The sequence below is a fragment of the Manis pentadactyla genome, chromosome 2 (assembly GCF_030020395.1).
Source record: "Manis pentadactyla isolate mManPen7 chromosome 2, mManPen7.hap1, whole genome shotgun sequence".
NCBI lineage: Eukaryota > Metazoa > Chordata > Mammalia > Pholidota > Manidae > Manis > Manis pentadactyla.
This window is the reverse complement of record NC_080020.1, coordinates 211899402-211916213: the sequence shown is the minus strand read 5'-3', so window position 1 is coordinate 211916213 and position 16812 is coordinate 211899402. Positions and strand designations below refer to the sequence as shown.

General features: G+C 35.7%; 1 protein-coding gene across 4 annotated transcripts in view; it reads left to right on the top strand.

Annotated features, from left to right (window-relative positions):
- The window catches only part of LCLAT1 (lysocardiolipin acyltransferase 1), a 266456-nt gene that overhangs the window by 167841 nt on the left and 81803 nt on the right, over positions 1-16812 (top strand). For all 4 annotated transcript variants that reach the window (XM_036903613.2, XM_057497297.1, XM_057497299.1 and 1 more), the window contains 2 exons: positions 9659-9805; positions 14792-14908. In XM_036903613.2, coding sequence (XP_036759508.2) covers positions 9659-9805; positions 14792-14908 — 264 coding nt within the window. The remainder of the gene's footprint in view (positions 1-9658; positions 9806-14791; positions 14909-16812) is intronic.

The window sequence follows — 16812 nt, the reverse complement described above, 5'->3', positions numbered from 1 at the left end:
GAAAGAAGATACTGATAGCAGAGCCATGCCAGCATCCACAGAATCTATCTTTATAAACCTGCCATTCTCTCAGCCCTTGTCTGAGAAATTCAGGAGACAGATGGAATGTCCTCCAATGTAAAAGTTTGAAAAAGACAAGGCATATAGACTGATTCCAAATGCCACGATCAGAGGCACTGTCACTTACCAGCCCATACAAGTATGGAATGGATGTCATAAAATGCATGTTTGAGGATCTCCGGAATGTTAAGAAAAATCTGGCTATTGCTTTAAACATGAGCAAAATATGTATTGATGGCAACAAAATGGGAAGAAAAACAAGATGTTCCTGTGATTTCTATGAAAAGAAAAACAAGCTAATGAGGGTAAAAAGAATTCAAAAGCACTAATGAGGTATAAATGGAATGTGAGAAGGAAAAGGCACAAAGAATAATAATTGCATCTTCAGAGGAGCTGAAGTCCAAGAGGCTAACTGATTCAGCCATTTTACTTCCCTCTCTGGGATTTCGGAAACATACAGAAGTTTTATGGCACAGCCCTCAACAGACCTTGTTGCTGCTCCCTTCCCCCAAGGAAGCAACAGATGTTGGAGTGGAGAAATACATTCTGCTTACCAGTATTGTTCAGTCTAGAACATTCTTTACAAAGATGAAGACAATACAGAATTAACATTTGATGAAAACACACAGCATCAAAGACAGTCTAGTAATAAAAATCGGAAAGTGTAACCTCTGAGAAATAGATAATTCTCTGAGAAGAATTTAAACTATTAACAATATGCTTAGAGAGATTCAAATACATGTGGCAGAGAGGCTGTTCAGTACACTGATTAAGAACATCTGCCTTTGGAGCCAGATTGCCTACATTTGAAATATGGCTTTACCACTTCCTAGTTCTTTGAGTCTCAATGTGCCTGTTTCCTCACCTATAAAAGAGGGATAACAATTTAGCTAATTCATAGGATTGTCTTGAGAATGAATTGAATTAATTAATAAAAAGTGCTTAGAGCAATACTGGGCACATAGTAACTATTCAATAAACATTTTTATTAAAATTATTCCTCTTTGTATTTATTATAACTTAATTTTTTTTTGCTATTTGCCCATAAAAATTGGCTGCTATGAAAAGAACCAATTGGAAATGTTGAAAATTAGAGATGATTCCTGGTATAAACTCAATTAGTAGACAAGATACAGCTGAAGATCAAATTAGTGAGTTGGATGATCAAGTCAAGCGATTTTCCTTGAACACGACATCATATGAAAGGAGAGAAAAGGTATAAAAGAACAGATCCAGAAGTTTTAATATCTACCTAATGGAAGTTCTGAGAGAATGAAGAGAGTGGAGAGGAGAAAAAGATATATTTTCTTAAATAATGAAAGGAATATTCCCAGTGCTAAAGGAAGACTCATAGTGGAAGAATATACCAACTGCTGAACAGGATTAATGGGAAAAGTTCCATACTAGACTCATATGATATTGGTGAAAATTTCATAAAACCAGAGATGAAGAGAAAATCATTAACGTTGCTGGAGGAAAAATAATTAGATTAATCTACACAAAATCAGACTGACATCAGACTTATTAGCTACATTAAATTATAGAAGACTGCGGAAAATAGCTTTAAAATTCTGAGGGGAAAATGATTTGGAATCTTGAGTTCTGTTTTTTAGCCAAAATTGCCTCCAAAATTGAGGACAAATACATTTAAGGAATGTGAAGACTCAAACATTTTTTGAAAGATATTCCTTCAGGAAGACTAACAGAAAGACATAGGATACAAGAAACCATAAGAAAGAAGCCAGCAATCTTAGAAGTCCTCATTCTAAATAATTAAAAATATTTCTGTGAAGCATAAGGAATGTGTTAGTAATGATAATAGCAATTCTGGGGACATATTAGATGACTTTTCTACAAATCTTGGAAGAGGGAGAAGTGGAAAGCATACTTTTTTATTAAGAGGCAATTATTGTTTAACACAATGTTGATAGAATTGTATGAGTTTAAATGTCAAAAATGGAAAGGTAAAAAAATTTTCAGGATGACCATTGAAAGAACAAAATAGGGTATACAATTTCCAAACCTACTAGAGTAGGGGTTGACAAGTAATTTCTGTAAAGGACTAGGCAGTGAATATTGGGGGCTTTATGGACACTACTGTATCTGTCATACCTATTCCACTGTGCCACTGCAATGCAAAAGCAGTAGTAGACAACATACATAAACAAATAGGTGTGGCTGGGTTCTGGTCAAACTTTGTTTATAAACATGTAAGATTTAAATTTCACTTAATTTTCTCATACTACAAATAATCTTGACTTGTGGACCATACAGTGGGCTGAATTCAGTCCATAGTTTGCTGACCTCTGCATTAGAGAACAAAAGAAGGGACAAAGAAAACAATAACTTCAACATAAGGACGAAAGAGTAGAGAAAGACAGGCAGGAAACCATAAAGAATTATAACCAACAGGAGACAAAAGATGTCAGGAAAAGAAAACAGTTCCCCTAATAAATGTGAATGGAGTAAACTTTTCTAGTGAAGACAGATTCTCAGATTGGGTATATCCTAAATGACGGTAGGGTACTAGATCATGGTATAAGTTTATTACACACAGTGCTACTTAAACTGGGATTCATTTAACAGTGCCAATTAGCAAACTTACTAGTCTTCCATGAGATGAGTGCAGAAGTAGAGCAGTTGGAAATTTCTATAGTATTCTGATATTGTCATAACTTACATGTGACATTTTTCTAATTCATTTTATTGTATTTTATAAAATTATCAGTAATGGTTTGGAAATTAAAAACAAAACTGGCTTAACAAGCACTATTAGAGAATGCATGCTGGTATTTAAAAAAATGAACTAGATCCATATGTATAGAAATATTAAATGAAAAAAGCAAATCATAGGATAGTATAAAAGGTATGATTTAATGTGTTTTTTTGAAACACCAATCATATATGTAATGGATATTTAAAATGTGGAACAATTCATAAATTGTTAACTGTGATTATGAAAAAGAGATTATGATTGGTGGGATAAGGTTGAAAGATGTGGTAATAAAGGAGTATTGTCATGTTTTAGTCTATTTTCACATTGTTCAAATTTTATAGCAATATGTTTTCATTTTTGTGCAATGCTTTTAAAATATTTTATGATTTAAATTAATGATCTCTTGGTCTTTTCAATAAATGGTGTTAGTCAATTGAATATCCTTATGGAAAACAAGGACCTTTAGCCTCTGCCCCACACATTATATAAAAATTGATTTGAGATGGTTCATAAACCAAAATGTAAAAGTTAAAAATACAGTAAAGCCTCTATAAGAATACATGGAATGTCTTAATGGCTTTGGAGTAGGCAAAGATTTCTTAAATAGAACATAGAAATCACTAAGCACAATGGAAAAGATTTATAAACGGGGCTTCATTAATATATTAGATGTTAGATTCATAACAAGACATCACTAAGGGAGAGAAAAGGCAAGCTACCGATTGAGAGAAAATATTTGGTGTATTATATGTGTGAAAACTAGAATTATAGATATTTTCTGTGTGCGTATGTGTGTTTATATTTATCTGATGTATGCCACAAAGTTAATTTAAGAAATGGGCAAAAAGTTTGAAGAGGCACTTCACAAAGAAGATATCCAGATGACCAATATGCTTAATAAAGGTTTTCACCGTCATTAATCATAAGGGAAATTCACATTAAAACTACTATACCTGGACCAGAGTGGCTCAGATTAAAAGGTCTCACAAGACCTAGTGTTGGTGAGGTTGTAGATATGGCAGTTAGAACTCTCATGTATGCTGATAGGAGTGTCAGTGGTAGGATCACTTTGAAAAACATATTGTCTAGTAAAGCTGGACATACATAAATCCTATGATCCAGCAGCTCCACTCCTATGCTCATTTCAACAAAAGGCAGGTACAAGAATATCTGTGTTAACTTTATTCCTAATAGCCACTAAATCTTCTCACCAAAGATGTAAGTTGTGACACATTCATATAATTGGCTACTCCACAGCAGTGCAGAGAAGGAAATAACTGCTGCACTAACAATGTGGATCGATCTCATTGACACAATATTGAGCAAAAGGAGCCAAAGACAACAGAACGCCTACTGTGTGATTTCATTTGTATGATTTACAGTGAAAGAGGTCAGAATAATGGTTTCTTTTTGGAGGATACTGACTGGCGGCGGGGGTCGGGGGGCACATGGGAGCATTCTGGGATCCTGAAATGTCCAATACCATTATCTGAATCGTGGCCACACAGATATATTTGCATTAAGCTCTACACCTACATACTTAATATCTGCATACTTTGCTATAAGTTATGCTGCAGTAAAAATGTTAAAAAAATATAACTCATTTTTACCCTCTGATTTGAAATTCTGTCATTATCATATACCAGATTCTTAATATACCCAAGAGCCTTTTTCTAGATTGTGGATTCTTCTGCATTTGTGTGTTTTTGCAGGTGTATACTGATTAAATCATTGATGCTTCATGGTACATTTTTTTTTTTAATAATTATTTTTTATTGAAGGGTAGTTGATGCACAGTATTACATTACATTAGTTTCAAGTGTACAACACAGTGATAAAACATTTATATACATAATTCTAGGTTCCAGCTATCACCCTACCAAGCTGTTACAATATCTTGACTATATTCCTTATGCTATACATTACATCCCGGTTACTTATTTATTTTACCATTGGAAGTCTGTCCCGTTTTTTTTTTGTTTTTTTTTTTTTGTGAGGGCATCTCTCATATTTATTGATCAAATGGTTGTTAACAACAATAAAATTCTGTATAGGGGAGTCAATGCTCAATGCACAATCATTAATCCACCCCAAGCCTAATTTTCGTCAGTCTCCAATCTTCTGAGGCATAACAAACAAGTTCTTACATGTAGAACAAATTCTTACACAATGAATAAGTTACATAGTGAACAGTACAAGGGCAGTCATCACAGAAACTTTCGGTTTTGCTCATGCATTATGAACTCTAAACAGTCAGTTCAAATATGAATACTCATTTGGTTTTTATACTTGATTTATATGTGGATACCACATTTCTCTCTTTATTATTATTATTTTTAATAAAATGCTGAAGTGGTAGGTAGATACAAGATAAAGGTAGAAAACATAGTTTAGTGTTGTAAGAGAGCAAATGTAGATGATCAGGTGTGTGCCTGTAGACTATGTGTTAATCCAAGCTAGACAAGGGCAATAAAACATCCACGTATGCAGAAGATTTCTCTCAGAACAGGGGGAGTGAGGTTCTAAACCTCACCTCTGTTGATCCCCAATTTCTCACCTGATGGCCCCCCTGCGACTGTGCCTGTCTTAGGTTGTTCCTCCCTTGAGGAATCTTACCCGTCTCTGGCTAACCAGTCATCTTCCGGGGCCATACAGGGAAATGTAAAGTTGGTAAGTGAGAGGGAAGCCTTATTGTTTGAAAAGGTTAGCTTTTTACTTCTTTGCATATTTATGCCCTGTAGCTTCTATGCCCAGCATTTGTCTTGAGGTGTCTTTACCACTTGGAAGAATTATGATACTCGGTAAATTTGATATGAGGCACGAATTCTATTTAAGGGTTGTAATTAGGAAGGAAGAAGAAAAGCTATAGAAGTAGCAGGCGGAAGAAAACATGGGAAGATTGATTATTTCTTTGACATATCTTCTTGTAGAGTAACTTCAGCATGTATAGGTTTTAAGCTACTACTTAAATTGCGCACACACATTAACATAATAGGAGTATAGTTACATAACCGAAGCATATCTGTAATTACCAGCCATCTCCAGTGAAACCAAGAAAACCAGTTAGGCACCTTAGGCATTTGTGAAAACTTATCTATGATATGGTGGATATTGTCCAACTGAACTTGAACAGTCTGAGAGAAATCAGACAAATTAAAACAACCCATTCCTGGAGAATGTTCACATCCCTTATGTTCTTTTAACAGTAAATAGTCTGTAGTTGTAAGATTTTGGAGCGCTACAATTTGCACTTTTCCTAATTCTTGGTTGAGTTCCAACAGTATAGATCCAGTCAAATTTGTTGTTTTACTGTATGCACAGGCCAGCTTAGATATCTCCTTCCTCATTCCCATGGCAAGTCCAGAAGCTGGTGGGATGAGTGCATCTACACCTGTAGCAGTGCGTGGATCTTTGTTGGGGTTTTTTGATGATCATCTTCTGGCATGAGTCTTCCAGAGAATGCTGATGTTGGAAGTTCTCTTTCATATCGTATCTTAGTTCATTTTCAGGGTAGCCCAATTAGGCTTTGATCCTCTGTATAAACACAAACAGACCCTTTGCCTACACTTTTATATGCCCTTTATACCCTTGTGTAGACCTCATTGGAGGTTACCACACAGGAACTGCCCTTTTTTTTTTTTGTTTGGTTTTGTTTTGCTTTGTTTTTGGTATCACTAATCTACACTTACATGACGAATATTATGTTTACTAGGCTCTCCCCTATACCATGTCTCCCCTATAAACCTCTTTACAGTCACTGTCCATCAGCATAGCAAAATGTTGTAGAATCACTACTTGCCTTCTCTGTGTTGTACAGCCCTCCCTTTTCTCCTACCCCCCCATGCATGTTAATCTTAATACCCCCCTACTTCTCCCCCTGCCTTATCCCTCCCTACCCACCCATCCTCCCCAGTCCCTTTCCCTTTGGTACCTGTTAGTCCAGTCTTGAGTTCTGTGATTCTGGTGCTGTTTTGTTCCTTCAGCTTTTCCTTTGTTCTTATATTCCACAGGTAAGTGAAATCATTTGGTATTTCTCTTTCTCCGCTTGGCTTGTTTCACTGAGCATAATACCCTCCAGCTCCATCCATGTTGCTGCAAATGATTGGATTTGCCCTTTTCTTATGGCTGAGTAGTATTCCATTGTGTATATGTACCACATCTTCTTTATCCATTCATCTATTGATGGACATTTAGGTTGCTTCCAATTCTTGGCTATTGTAAATAGTGCTGCGATAAACATAGGGGTGCATCTGTCTTTCTCAAACTTGATTGCTGCATTCTTAGGGTAAATTCCTAGGAGTGGAATTCCTGGGTCAAATGGTAAGTCTGTTTTGAGCATTTTGATGTACCTCCATACTGCTTTCCACAATGGTTGAACTAACTTACATTCCCAGCAGCAGTGTAGGAGGGTTCCCCTTTCTCCACAGCCTCGCCAACATTTGTTGTTGTTTGTCTTTTGGATGGCAGCCATCCGTACTGGTGTGAGGTGATACCTCATTGTAGTTTTAATTTGCATTTCTCTGATAATTAGCGATGTGGAGCATCTTTTCATGTGTCTGTTGGCCATCTGTATTTCTTTTTTGGAGAACTGTCTGTTCAGTTCCTCTGCCCATTTTTTAATTGGGTTATTTGTTTTTTGTTTGTTGAGGCGTGTGAGCTCTTTATATATTCTGGATGTCAAGCCTTTATCGGATGTGTCATTTTCAAATATATTCTCCCATACTGTAGGGATCCTTTTTGTTCTATTGATGGTGTCTTTTGCTGTACAGAAGCTTTTCAGCTTAATATAGTCCCACTTACTCATTTTTGCTGTTGTTTTCCTTGCCCGGGGAGATATGTTCAAGAAGCTTCATGGTACATTTAATGTTTGATGGTATGAGTCTTCAGTACTTATTCTTCAATTCCAAAATTATGTTGAGTAGTCTCACCTCTTTATTATTATTATTATTATAGATAATCCAAACAGCCAACCATCCTAGTTCTCACACACCCTTATGCATTGGAATTTTTATTGTAATTGCCTAAAATTAATGAATTATGAACTTGGAAATCATTGGCATGTGGGTCAAGTTCAGAAACACTGTGTGTCTCACCATTTCTTCCCAGTTGTGTGGTTGTCTTCATGTGGCTCCCGCAGGTTGTTTATTTCTATTTCTGCATATTTTTGTTTTGCTGTTGTGAATGGGAGCTTTCTTTGTTAAATTTTTATGTCCTTTGATATATTATCTTTGGTACTGTAACTTCTTAATCATAGTAATGATAATAGCTGTTATGCATTGAATACTCCATGTTAAATAATCTTATTTACTTCTTACAACAACCCCTAACAGGTAAGTACTATTATAGCATTATGCTCATTTTTACATTTGGGGTCAGTGAGGGATAACGGCTTAAGGCTGAACAGCTGGTTTGTGGTGGAGCTATGATTCTCACCCAAGCAATCCCACTCCAGAGCTACACTGCCTGCTCACACTGCACTGTGGCCCCTGGTGTCCTCAGGTGACAGAGGAGAAGTATGTGGGAGGGGGCACATGGTAGGACCAACTTAGTACTGATGGATATAACTGGCAATCTACTAATGTAGGTCATTTGGTATATGCTTTTTATATTTGTAGAATACAGTATTTTAGTTTGGACTTAATCAAACAAAATTAAGTTCTACAGTTTTTTAAATCATTAACAAATGATTTAGTGATAATTCTATATATTCTCAGGATACTACTGTATTTGCCAAGAGATGCCAGCTGTTGTTTTAGTTGTGTTATTTGCAAGGAGCTACCACTCATCCCCTCTAGCTGCAAGACTGCAAGGGTGTTGGAAAGATAAACGTGGCAGTAAGGGAGATGGACTCTTGTGGATATCCAAGAAGTGGCTCCGCAGACTGACTGGCACTCAAGGAGACTAAAACTATCTTTTGTTCTGGATTAAAATCATTTTCAGGCACCTCAGCAACAGGAGTTTTTTTAAGATCTTCACTACAGTATGCTATCTTTATCTTGCCTTGACTGCTGCTGTCATAGTAGATCTGCTTTTACATCTATCCATTTGCCTTTATACTGCAACTGATTTTCTCCATGGTCCCAGGTAAAATCCCTAAGAGAAAACATCTGGTTGACCAAGGTATTTCTGTGTTTGGACCAAGTGTTTCATGCTTCATAGATGATGAACGACCTATGGATTGGCTGTCTTGAGTCAGGTATTCACCCAGCAGTTCTAGTCATTTCTGGCTTGGGGGGATGGCCAACTGGGTAAAAGGTGGCTTGTCTAGGGCTGCCTCCTCAGTAGCAAGGTTGATTTGCCCCCAAGAAAGGGACTGTGATCACAGTACACTCTAATCAACATGTTTCATAGCCAGTATGCATTTTCTCTTTTAAATAAACTGTAGAGGAGAGGGGTTAGCATTGGAAAGAGCAGTTGAGTTTAGAGACTGAGTAGGGAAGAAAGAAAAATTGCATGGAGAATGCTTATATACATGACCCGAAAACAGTCCTTTGCTTACTGCTTTGGAAGCCTGGCCACACAGAGCTGTGTATCTCCTGTAGGCAAGTTAGTTAAAATGTCTGTTTGGTTAGGATGTTAAAACTTTGGATGAGTTACTGATAAATATTTGGGGAGTTTTCTTTCTTTGATATTTCAATAGCGAGGTTTGGCTTGAAAAAAGATTTCTGGGAATTTAACAAACCCCAGAATTTGGCAAACTCCTTTAAGAATACTCTCTGGCATATGTATTATTTAACCCAAGATCAGTACTGAATTTAAGGTATACCGTGAGATGATTTTATGATAGTAAATAATTTGTAGTAAAACAAAAAAACTGAAATGTTCAATAATGTGGATATTGGCAATAAAGTTGTATGTAAATACTTGTTAAATTGATTCCAGGTTGGGCCATGCAGGCTGCTGCCTATATCTTCATTCATAGAAAATGGAAGGATGACAAGGGCCATTTTGAAGACATGATTGATTATTTTTGTGATATTCGTGAACCACTTCAACTCCTCATATTCCCAGAAGGGACTGATCTCACAGGTAAGGTAGCCTGGGTTTGGATAACCGAATTTTAAAACATGAAGGAACTTAGAAATCATCTAGTCTAAACTTCTTATTCCACAGATGAAATAACTGAATACCAACAAGGTTAATGGCTCACCCCCAAGGTCACTCAGTTAATCAGCAGCTCATCAGAACCCAGAACTCGTGGTTTTCAGCCCATGAATTTATGATGGGCAACACCAAGAGGTCATTATTATTCATATTTGTCATCCTAGAGCTTTGTATTTTAAGTCACAGTATATATTTTAAATACGAGCCTTTTACTTTTATATAATTTGTATAGAACCATAAAAAAAGAGCCCCAAATAGCCAGTGCAATCTGAGCAACAAAGCATAGATGTAAAATCCCTTCCTGTTCTACATATTTTCTGTCCTCTTTCAAGATACATATTTATCCATTAGACCCTTTTTTCTCACTTCTTTCTCATAAGAAGAGGACCTAATAGTAACTAAGTTGACTTGTTGTTGATTAATGTTCTCTTGGTATTTTAAAGTGTTATCCCTAATATAAGCAGGAAAGACTTTGTCTTCTCCTGAAGAAAATTCAGCTGTCATTGAGCTGTGGAGGGGACCCAGGAGCGCATATTTAGAACTTTCTCACCTTCCCAGGTATCAATCTGCATAGGCTAAGAATGCCAGTAGAACTCAAGGAATTCTTTAGAAGATAAAAAAACACAAAACAGTCTTTCATCCTTACTAAATCTGTGGTTATCACACTTTCTGACAGGTCAGATATGCAGGTGAAGCTGCCTCTTGCAGTCTAAGATTTAGGACAGAGAGAAAACCTACTCTGGTTAAATCTTGGTGGGGTTGAGTGGGGTGTGGTTTATAGGAAGCAGTTCTATAGAATCCTTCAACTCAAAAGAGCAAGACTTCAAAACTTCTAATGCCCTGGCAACTGTAAGAGAAGATAGAGCAGAATTTGAGAAGGATCCAGTGGATGAAGGTCTGCTGTACAAGACAGACTGAAGCAGGATAGTACTGAAGTTTAAAAATCTCAGATAGTATGGAGATGGATCATGAGTTGCCTTCCAAATCCTCAATACCAGATTGATGTAACTAAGAGCTACTAAGAAGGGCAACCCTTAAAGCTTAAGAGGGGAGAAACATGTAAATGAGCAAACTGATTTTTCTTTGGGGACATAGTGATTTATAGAACCCAGTACCCAAAAAGAGAGTTGAAGATGAAAGATACAGATTACACAACAAATTTAAGGGAATGGGTGACTAAGCTATAATATGTTAATAAAGGAAATCAAGGTATTTGGGGAAATATTTACCATTGATAACAAAGGAAGAGCTCCTTGATTCATCCGTTACAGAGGGAACCAAGCTAAATGAACCATGGCAATTTTTATACATTTGTAGTATATTTGAAAATAATATGCTTACTGTATGTGTTTGAGATTTATATTTAAAATTCTAGAGGTAGTTGGATCACAGAAGATAATAATGAAGATAACATTATCTTGCATGTTGAGAATGTAAGTTTAAGTTAATTGATTCCAGAGCTAAACTGTATTAAGGAATTATAATGGACAGATGGCCATATTTTATATAATTTATAATACTTAAAATATGAATTTGGGTATTAAAATATCAGCTATATTAGAGTGCAGAAAGTAGTTTACTGAAACAATTTATTTTTATTTGTGAGTGTCAAAATGTACACTAAAGAACAGCAACTTTAGAAGTTATTTTGCAATTGAAAGGCAATAGGGAAAAAGCTCATGGATCGCTGCTACCTTGGTATATTAGTTTTAAACTGTTCCTATATTAGACCTTCAGAGTCTATAAAATATATAATAAAGCCTTTTTTCAGTCTATTTTTTTCAAGTGTCTCTTTTAGGTGTTGAGCTCAACGTCTAGTTTTTCAGGGTCCAGAGTACTCAACATTACATGCATTGTTTTTAAAGTTAAAATGGCTTTACATTTTAAGGCCAGTTTGCAGAAGCCAGACTATCTGCCAAACAGAGAAAACAGACTGATCCTGAAGGTTTAAAGTTTTTTTTCTTTTTTAAACAATAGTATACAGTTAGTTTTGAGTTGGGATAAATGCTTGCCTTGAAAAAGTATCTGTTAATTCAAAGATGTTTTTAGTTACCACAGTTAACTTTAAACTTGGGTCTTTAAGCCCAAGGAGAATGTTTTATAATCCTCTTTAAATTCTGAATTCAGCTTCCCTGCACGTTTTCAAATTAGTGCATTTAAATGTAACTTTATGTACTATCTTCCTTTATTATTGTTGGTTATAACTTTTTCCTTCCTTATGGAAATAATATATGTTAATTTGGGGAAATGTAGAAATAGAGAAGAGAGCAAAAAACATTGCTCTTATCCCATTGCCCATAAATAAACATTATGGCATAAACACAGGCATATATATACATGTATATAATTTTAAACAAAATTGGAAAATGGGAATTATACTTTTCTTTGCATTTAATGTTATACTGTAATCTCTCACATCCTTTTTTATTCTTTGAAAACATGTGTTTTAAATGTTGGGTAGTTTTATATTAGCATAGCTCGGGTTGTCCAGAAATTCAGAGTGAACAGGGGGTGTATGGGGTGGGGAGGCAGAGATTTAGCTTAATTTCAAATAATTAGCTCACTTAATTGTGGAGGCTTCACAAGTCAAAAATCTGCAGGGTAAATCATCAGGCTGGAGACCCAGGAAGGACTGGACTTTGAGTCCAAAGGCAGTCTGCTGGCAGAATTCTTTCCTGCTAGGCCTTCAACTAATTGGATGAAGACCACCACATTATGGAGGGTAATCTACTTTACTCAGAAGTCTACTGATTTAAGTGTTAATCTCATCAAAAATTACCTTCAAGAAACATGTAGAATACTGTTGGACCAAATATCTAGTACCATGGCCTACCCAATTTGATACATAAAAATTAACCATGACAATTGGCATAATTTTGAGTTATCTTTCCCAGACTTGAAAAGGGAAGATTTTATAGGTTTTAACAATTGTAATATTCCATGCAGTCCAACACTATTGTACATAAAATTTCTTCACTTAATAAATACGAGTGTCAGGAGCTTTATAAACAAAACAAAGTCCCAACTTTCATGAAGCTTACATTCTATGAGGAAAGATGGAAAAATAACTGATAAGTTAATAAAAATATGCCAATAAAAATAACACTATACAGAAAAATAAAGCAAGTAAGGAGAGACAGACAGTAATGGAAGACAGGGGCATAGGATGCTATTTTATATAAGGTAGCTGGAGAAAACCCCTAAGTGTTCACTTAAGCTGAGACTAAATGAACAAAGAAGAAAATGATGCAGATACCTGACCAAAGGCTGGGCTGAGGGAAGAACAACTGAACAGACCAGACCCTGAGGTGGGAACATGCCCGGCTGGTTTGAGAAATCAGGGTGGCCGGGGGGCTCCCTGGGGTGGAAGGAGGGCTGGTACTGAGTGTTCCCAGGAGTGAACTGGTAAGACAGAGGCTGTGGTCAGAAAGTAGGATGCTAGTGCAGTTACTAATAATCACAGGGTCTGGGGGTGGGTGGATGAAATGGGATGGAGGGCAAAATCTGCATCTCTACTCTCCTTGAGTCTCTGATTATTTCTGCCTTCCCCCTTTGTGACTGCATTTTAGAACCACTTATGTTTGTATTCAGCTTCTACAACAGAGTTCGGTTTTGTCTTCAGATCCCCAAAGTCTGTGATGAACTGGGAGAGCAAACTGAATAGCAAATACTTACCTTTGCCATGTGCCTGGGATTTCTCATTCCATGTAAGGTCCTGCTAGCAATTTATAAAACACTATCTTGTAGTCCAATGGCCAAAATATTCTCCTAAACAAATCAGAGAAGAGCTTATTACTTTGCATGTTTAGCCTTTACTTGTGACTCACTGGGGATCTGTGGGTATCTAGTTCTTTGACTCAGTTTGTCAACTGTAAAATAATGTAACAGCTTTTATACAAGTATTCTTTGAATATTTTAGTATTATGGAATCCATCTATGGGGGTTTTTGTAATTTTGAGGACTCTGATCTTAAATTTATTCCTAGGAAAGGTGTGTGTGAACACACACACTCACACATTTTTTCCTTGTGGCTTGGGCCAATCTCTAAATTTCAGGATGTAGCTGAGGGTTGCAGATTCTAACATCTGCTGTCATCAGAAGGTATTTCATGATCTTCCCCAGCAGCTGAGGCCAAATTTCTAAACATGACTTTTTCCAAATGTATTTGCTCAATAATGGGTTTGGTTCTTCTTGGAACTTATAAAATTACCTCATGGAATGGAAAAACAAGTTTTTGCCAACAATTAGAACATATACTTGACTCTGGAACTACATTCAGCCAAACCATGTTCAGATGTTTGTACATGATGTGCTAATCATGTACCCATTCTGTTGTGGAGTGGTTTTGGTTAGTCAAATATTAGCATGCTCTGTGCCTGAGCAAGGCAGATAATTCATTCTGCACTGAAGACCTAAATTACTGGGTTAAAAGAAATGTTGATCTGATATATTTGGCAAAATGCTGGTTATTTCTTCTGGGTGTCTAAATGCTTTTTTTTATCAGTAGTTTATTTTATTGGCATCTTATATTTTAGTATCATAATTTCTATTATGTAAGTGCTATTTTATGAAAATTATAATTTACTGGTATTTTATTTGTATTATTAGTTTTCACAGAATATTGACTTATGAAGTCTCTTAAAGAATTTTAAAGTTTGTATGGATTTCAGAAAACTGTTATAGCAAAGCCTTTTAATACCTTATTATAAAATTTTAATTCCAATAAACAGGTAACTCTAAAACAGGGACTAACTAAAGTGGCTATATCTTTTCATTTGACTCAAAAGGCTATATTCAGTAATTACAGAAAAATAAACTATGATTTTTATCAAAGAAATTCTGCACTGTTTCCTTACCTCACTTACCTTCTTTTATTTTATGGCTTCTAATGCTCTATTGTTTTTTTTTCAGAAAATAGCAAAGCTCGAAGTAATGATTTTGCTGAAAAAAATGGACTTCAGAAATATGAATATGTCTTACATCCAAGAACTACAGGCTTTACTTTTGTAGTGGACCGTCTAAGAGAAGGTAAGCACCCATCTCAAAAGTTTACATTTTTATACATGGCAAAAATAGCTAAGCATTATATTTATATAGCCCTTTAGAATTTACAAAGCACCTTTTCATATTTTATCTCAAGAAATGAGATATTATATTTTTATACTAAGTTGACCCAGCACGCTAAAATGTTTTATTATATATGTGTTAGAAATATAACAGATATCTCTGTAACAAAAAAAAAACCATTTCCCCCCCTTTTTTGGAATAGATAGAAAAATGGTATATACAAATAGACTATCATTCTATTTTTAAATATTTCTCAAAGCAGCAAAACTATCTTAAAAGTATCTTATCACTTATACTATAGTTCCTCATAGCTTAAAAAGTATTTTTGCATTTATTATTTCACTCACTCCAACAAATGATTCTGGTTGATAGGAAGGCAAGTAGTGCTCTACCTCCACTGGGTTAGTACATTTCTATAGGTCAAGGTTAGAACCTCTTTCTTCTACTACCTCATACTTCCTCTAGAGCCATGTCTATTGAATGGCATATGGGCACAAGGTGATTCCATTGATGGTGTCACACCCATTTATGTTTACACTTTTATATTTTTGTTATGTAAAAAAAGACTGTACATTTTGACTTGCATATTTGTATGTTTATACATCCATACATACAGGTCTATATACAAATTACACACATATGACTGTATATGCAAAAGGAACTATTCAGAACCATGAAGTGTTACCAATTTTATTAAGAACAATTCAAAACCCTGAGTCCCCTAGCAGAAGAATAATCTTGGTTGCATGTTTCTGCTCTCCACTCTGATTTCTGCTAAGCCACACTGTTTAAGGATGACATCTGTGACAATTATTTCCTTAACCTGTAATTGCTACATTGTCATAAAACTGCTTGTGTCTAACATGAAAGGTCTTGAACCATTATGTAAGAAAAGGTGTAAAGTATTCACTTCTTTCTCTAAATGGCATCACTGTTGTTCCTTTGGGGTTTTAATGTGCTTGAAGATACAAAATATAACCTCAGTTAATGAACTCTGCCAAGATGAAGCATCTTTACAATAAGTACTAGTGACTTTAAAGAAATGTATATCAATCCAAAATCACATTGGTATAGTAAACCCAAACTGCTGTTATTTGGCTTGCTTTTAAAATTCTGTGGTTATAACTAATATGAAATGAACTCTCGTGGGCTTGATGGTCATATTGCAGGTGCAAAGTGAGTGTCCATCTCCCGAGTGAAGCTCATGGAGAACACAGTTCTTCATGTCTATGGAATGGGACAGGGAGGCACTAAGACATTTAAAGAGGTGATGCTTTTTCTAAAAATGTGGTACCACTTACTGTGGCATCCAACTTGGACTCACCCTTCTCCAGCAACATTGTTCTATTTCCTCACATAATCTGATCATTTATAATACGTAATGGTTTCTTTTGAAGAATTTCTGATGTCCTAAACACATTCATCTACTGGATTTTTGTGTTAACACAAGTATGCTGGTGGGACATATGTTCTGCTAATAAAGATCTTCCTAAATCTTTAGGCAGGGTAATTGAGAGATTATTTTGTAGTGGATAAGGAAATATCTATAGAGTATTCTGTTCTGAAATCTGGAAAATATTTTAGTAGCAAACTGATTTATAATTTTGGGGAATGGTTATTACTTAATCATTATTCAAAGTACTGGTTAACAACCACTGAATGTAATTTTTCCTGCTAGAACTGGAAACTGATCTCCCCTCTTCCCTGCCCTGACCTCTAGATCAATTAAAAAAACAGGATTCATTTGCTTCAGTTAGAAAAATTCAGTTAGATGGCTCCCTGGACTTCAGTTAGAAAAGCAGAATGGGACCTGTATGCCATAATAATAAAAATAAGAAATCTGATTATAATCAGTATGATAGTAG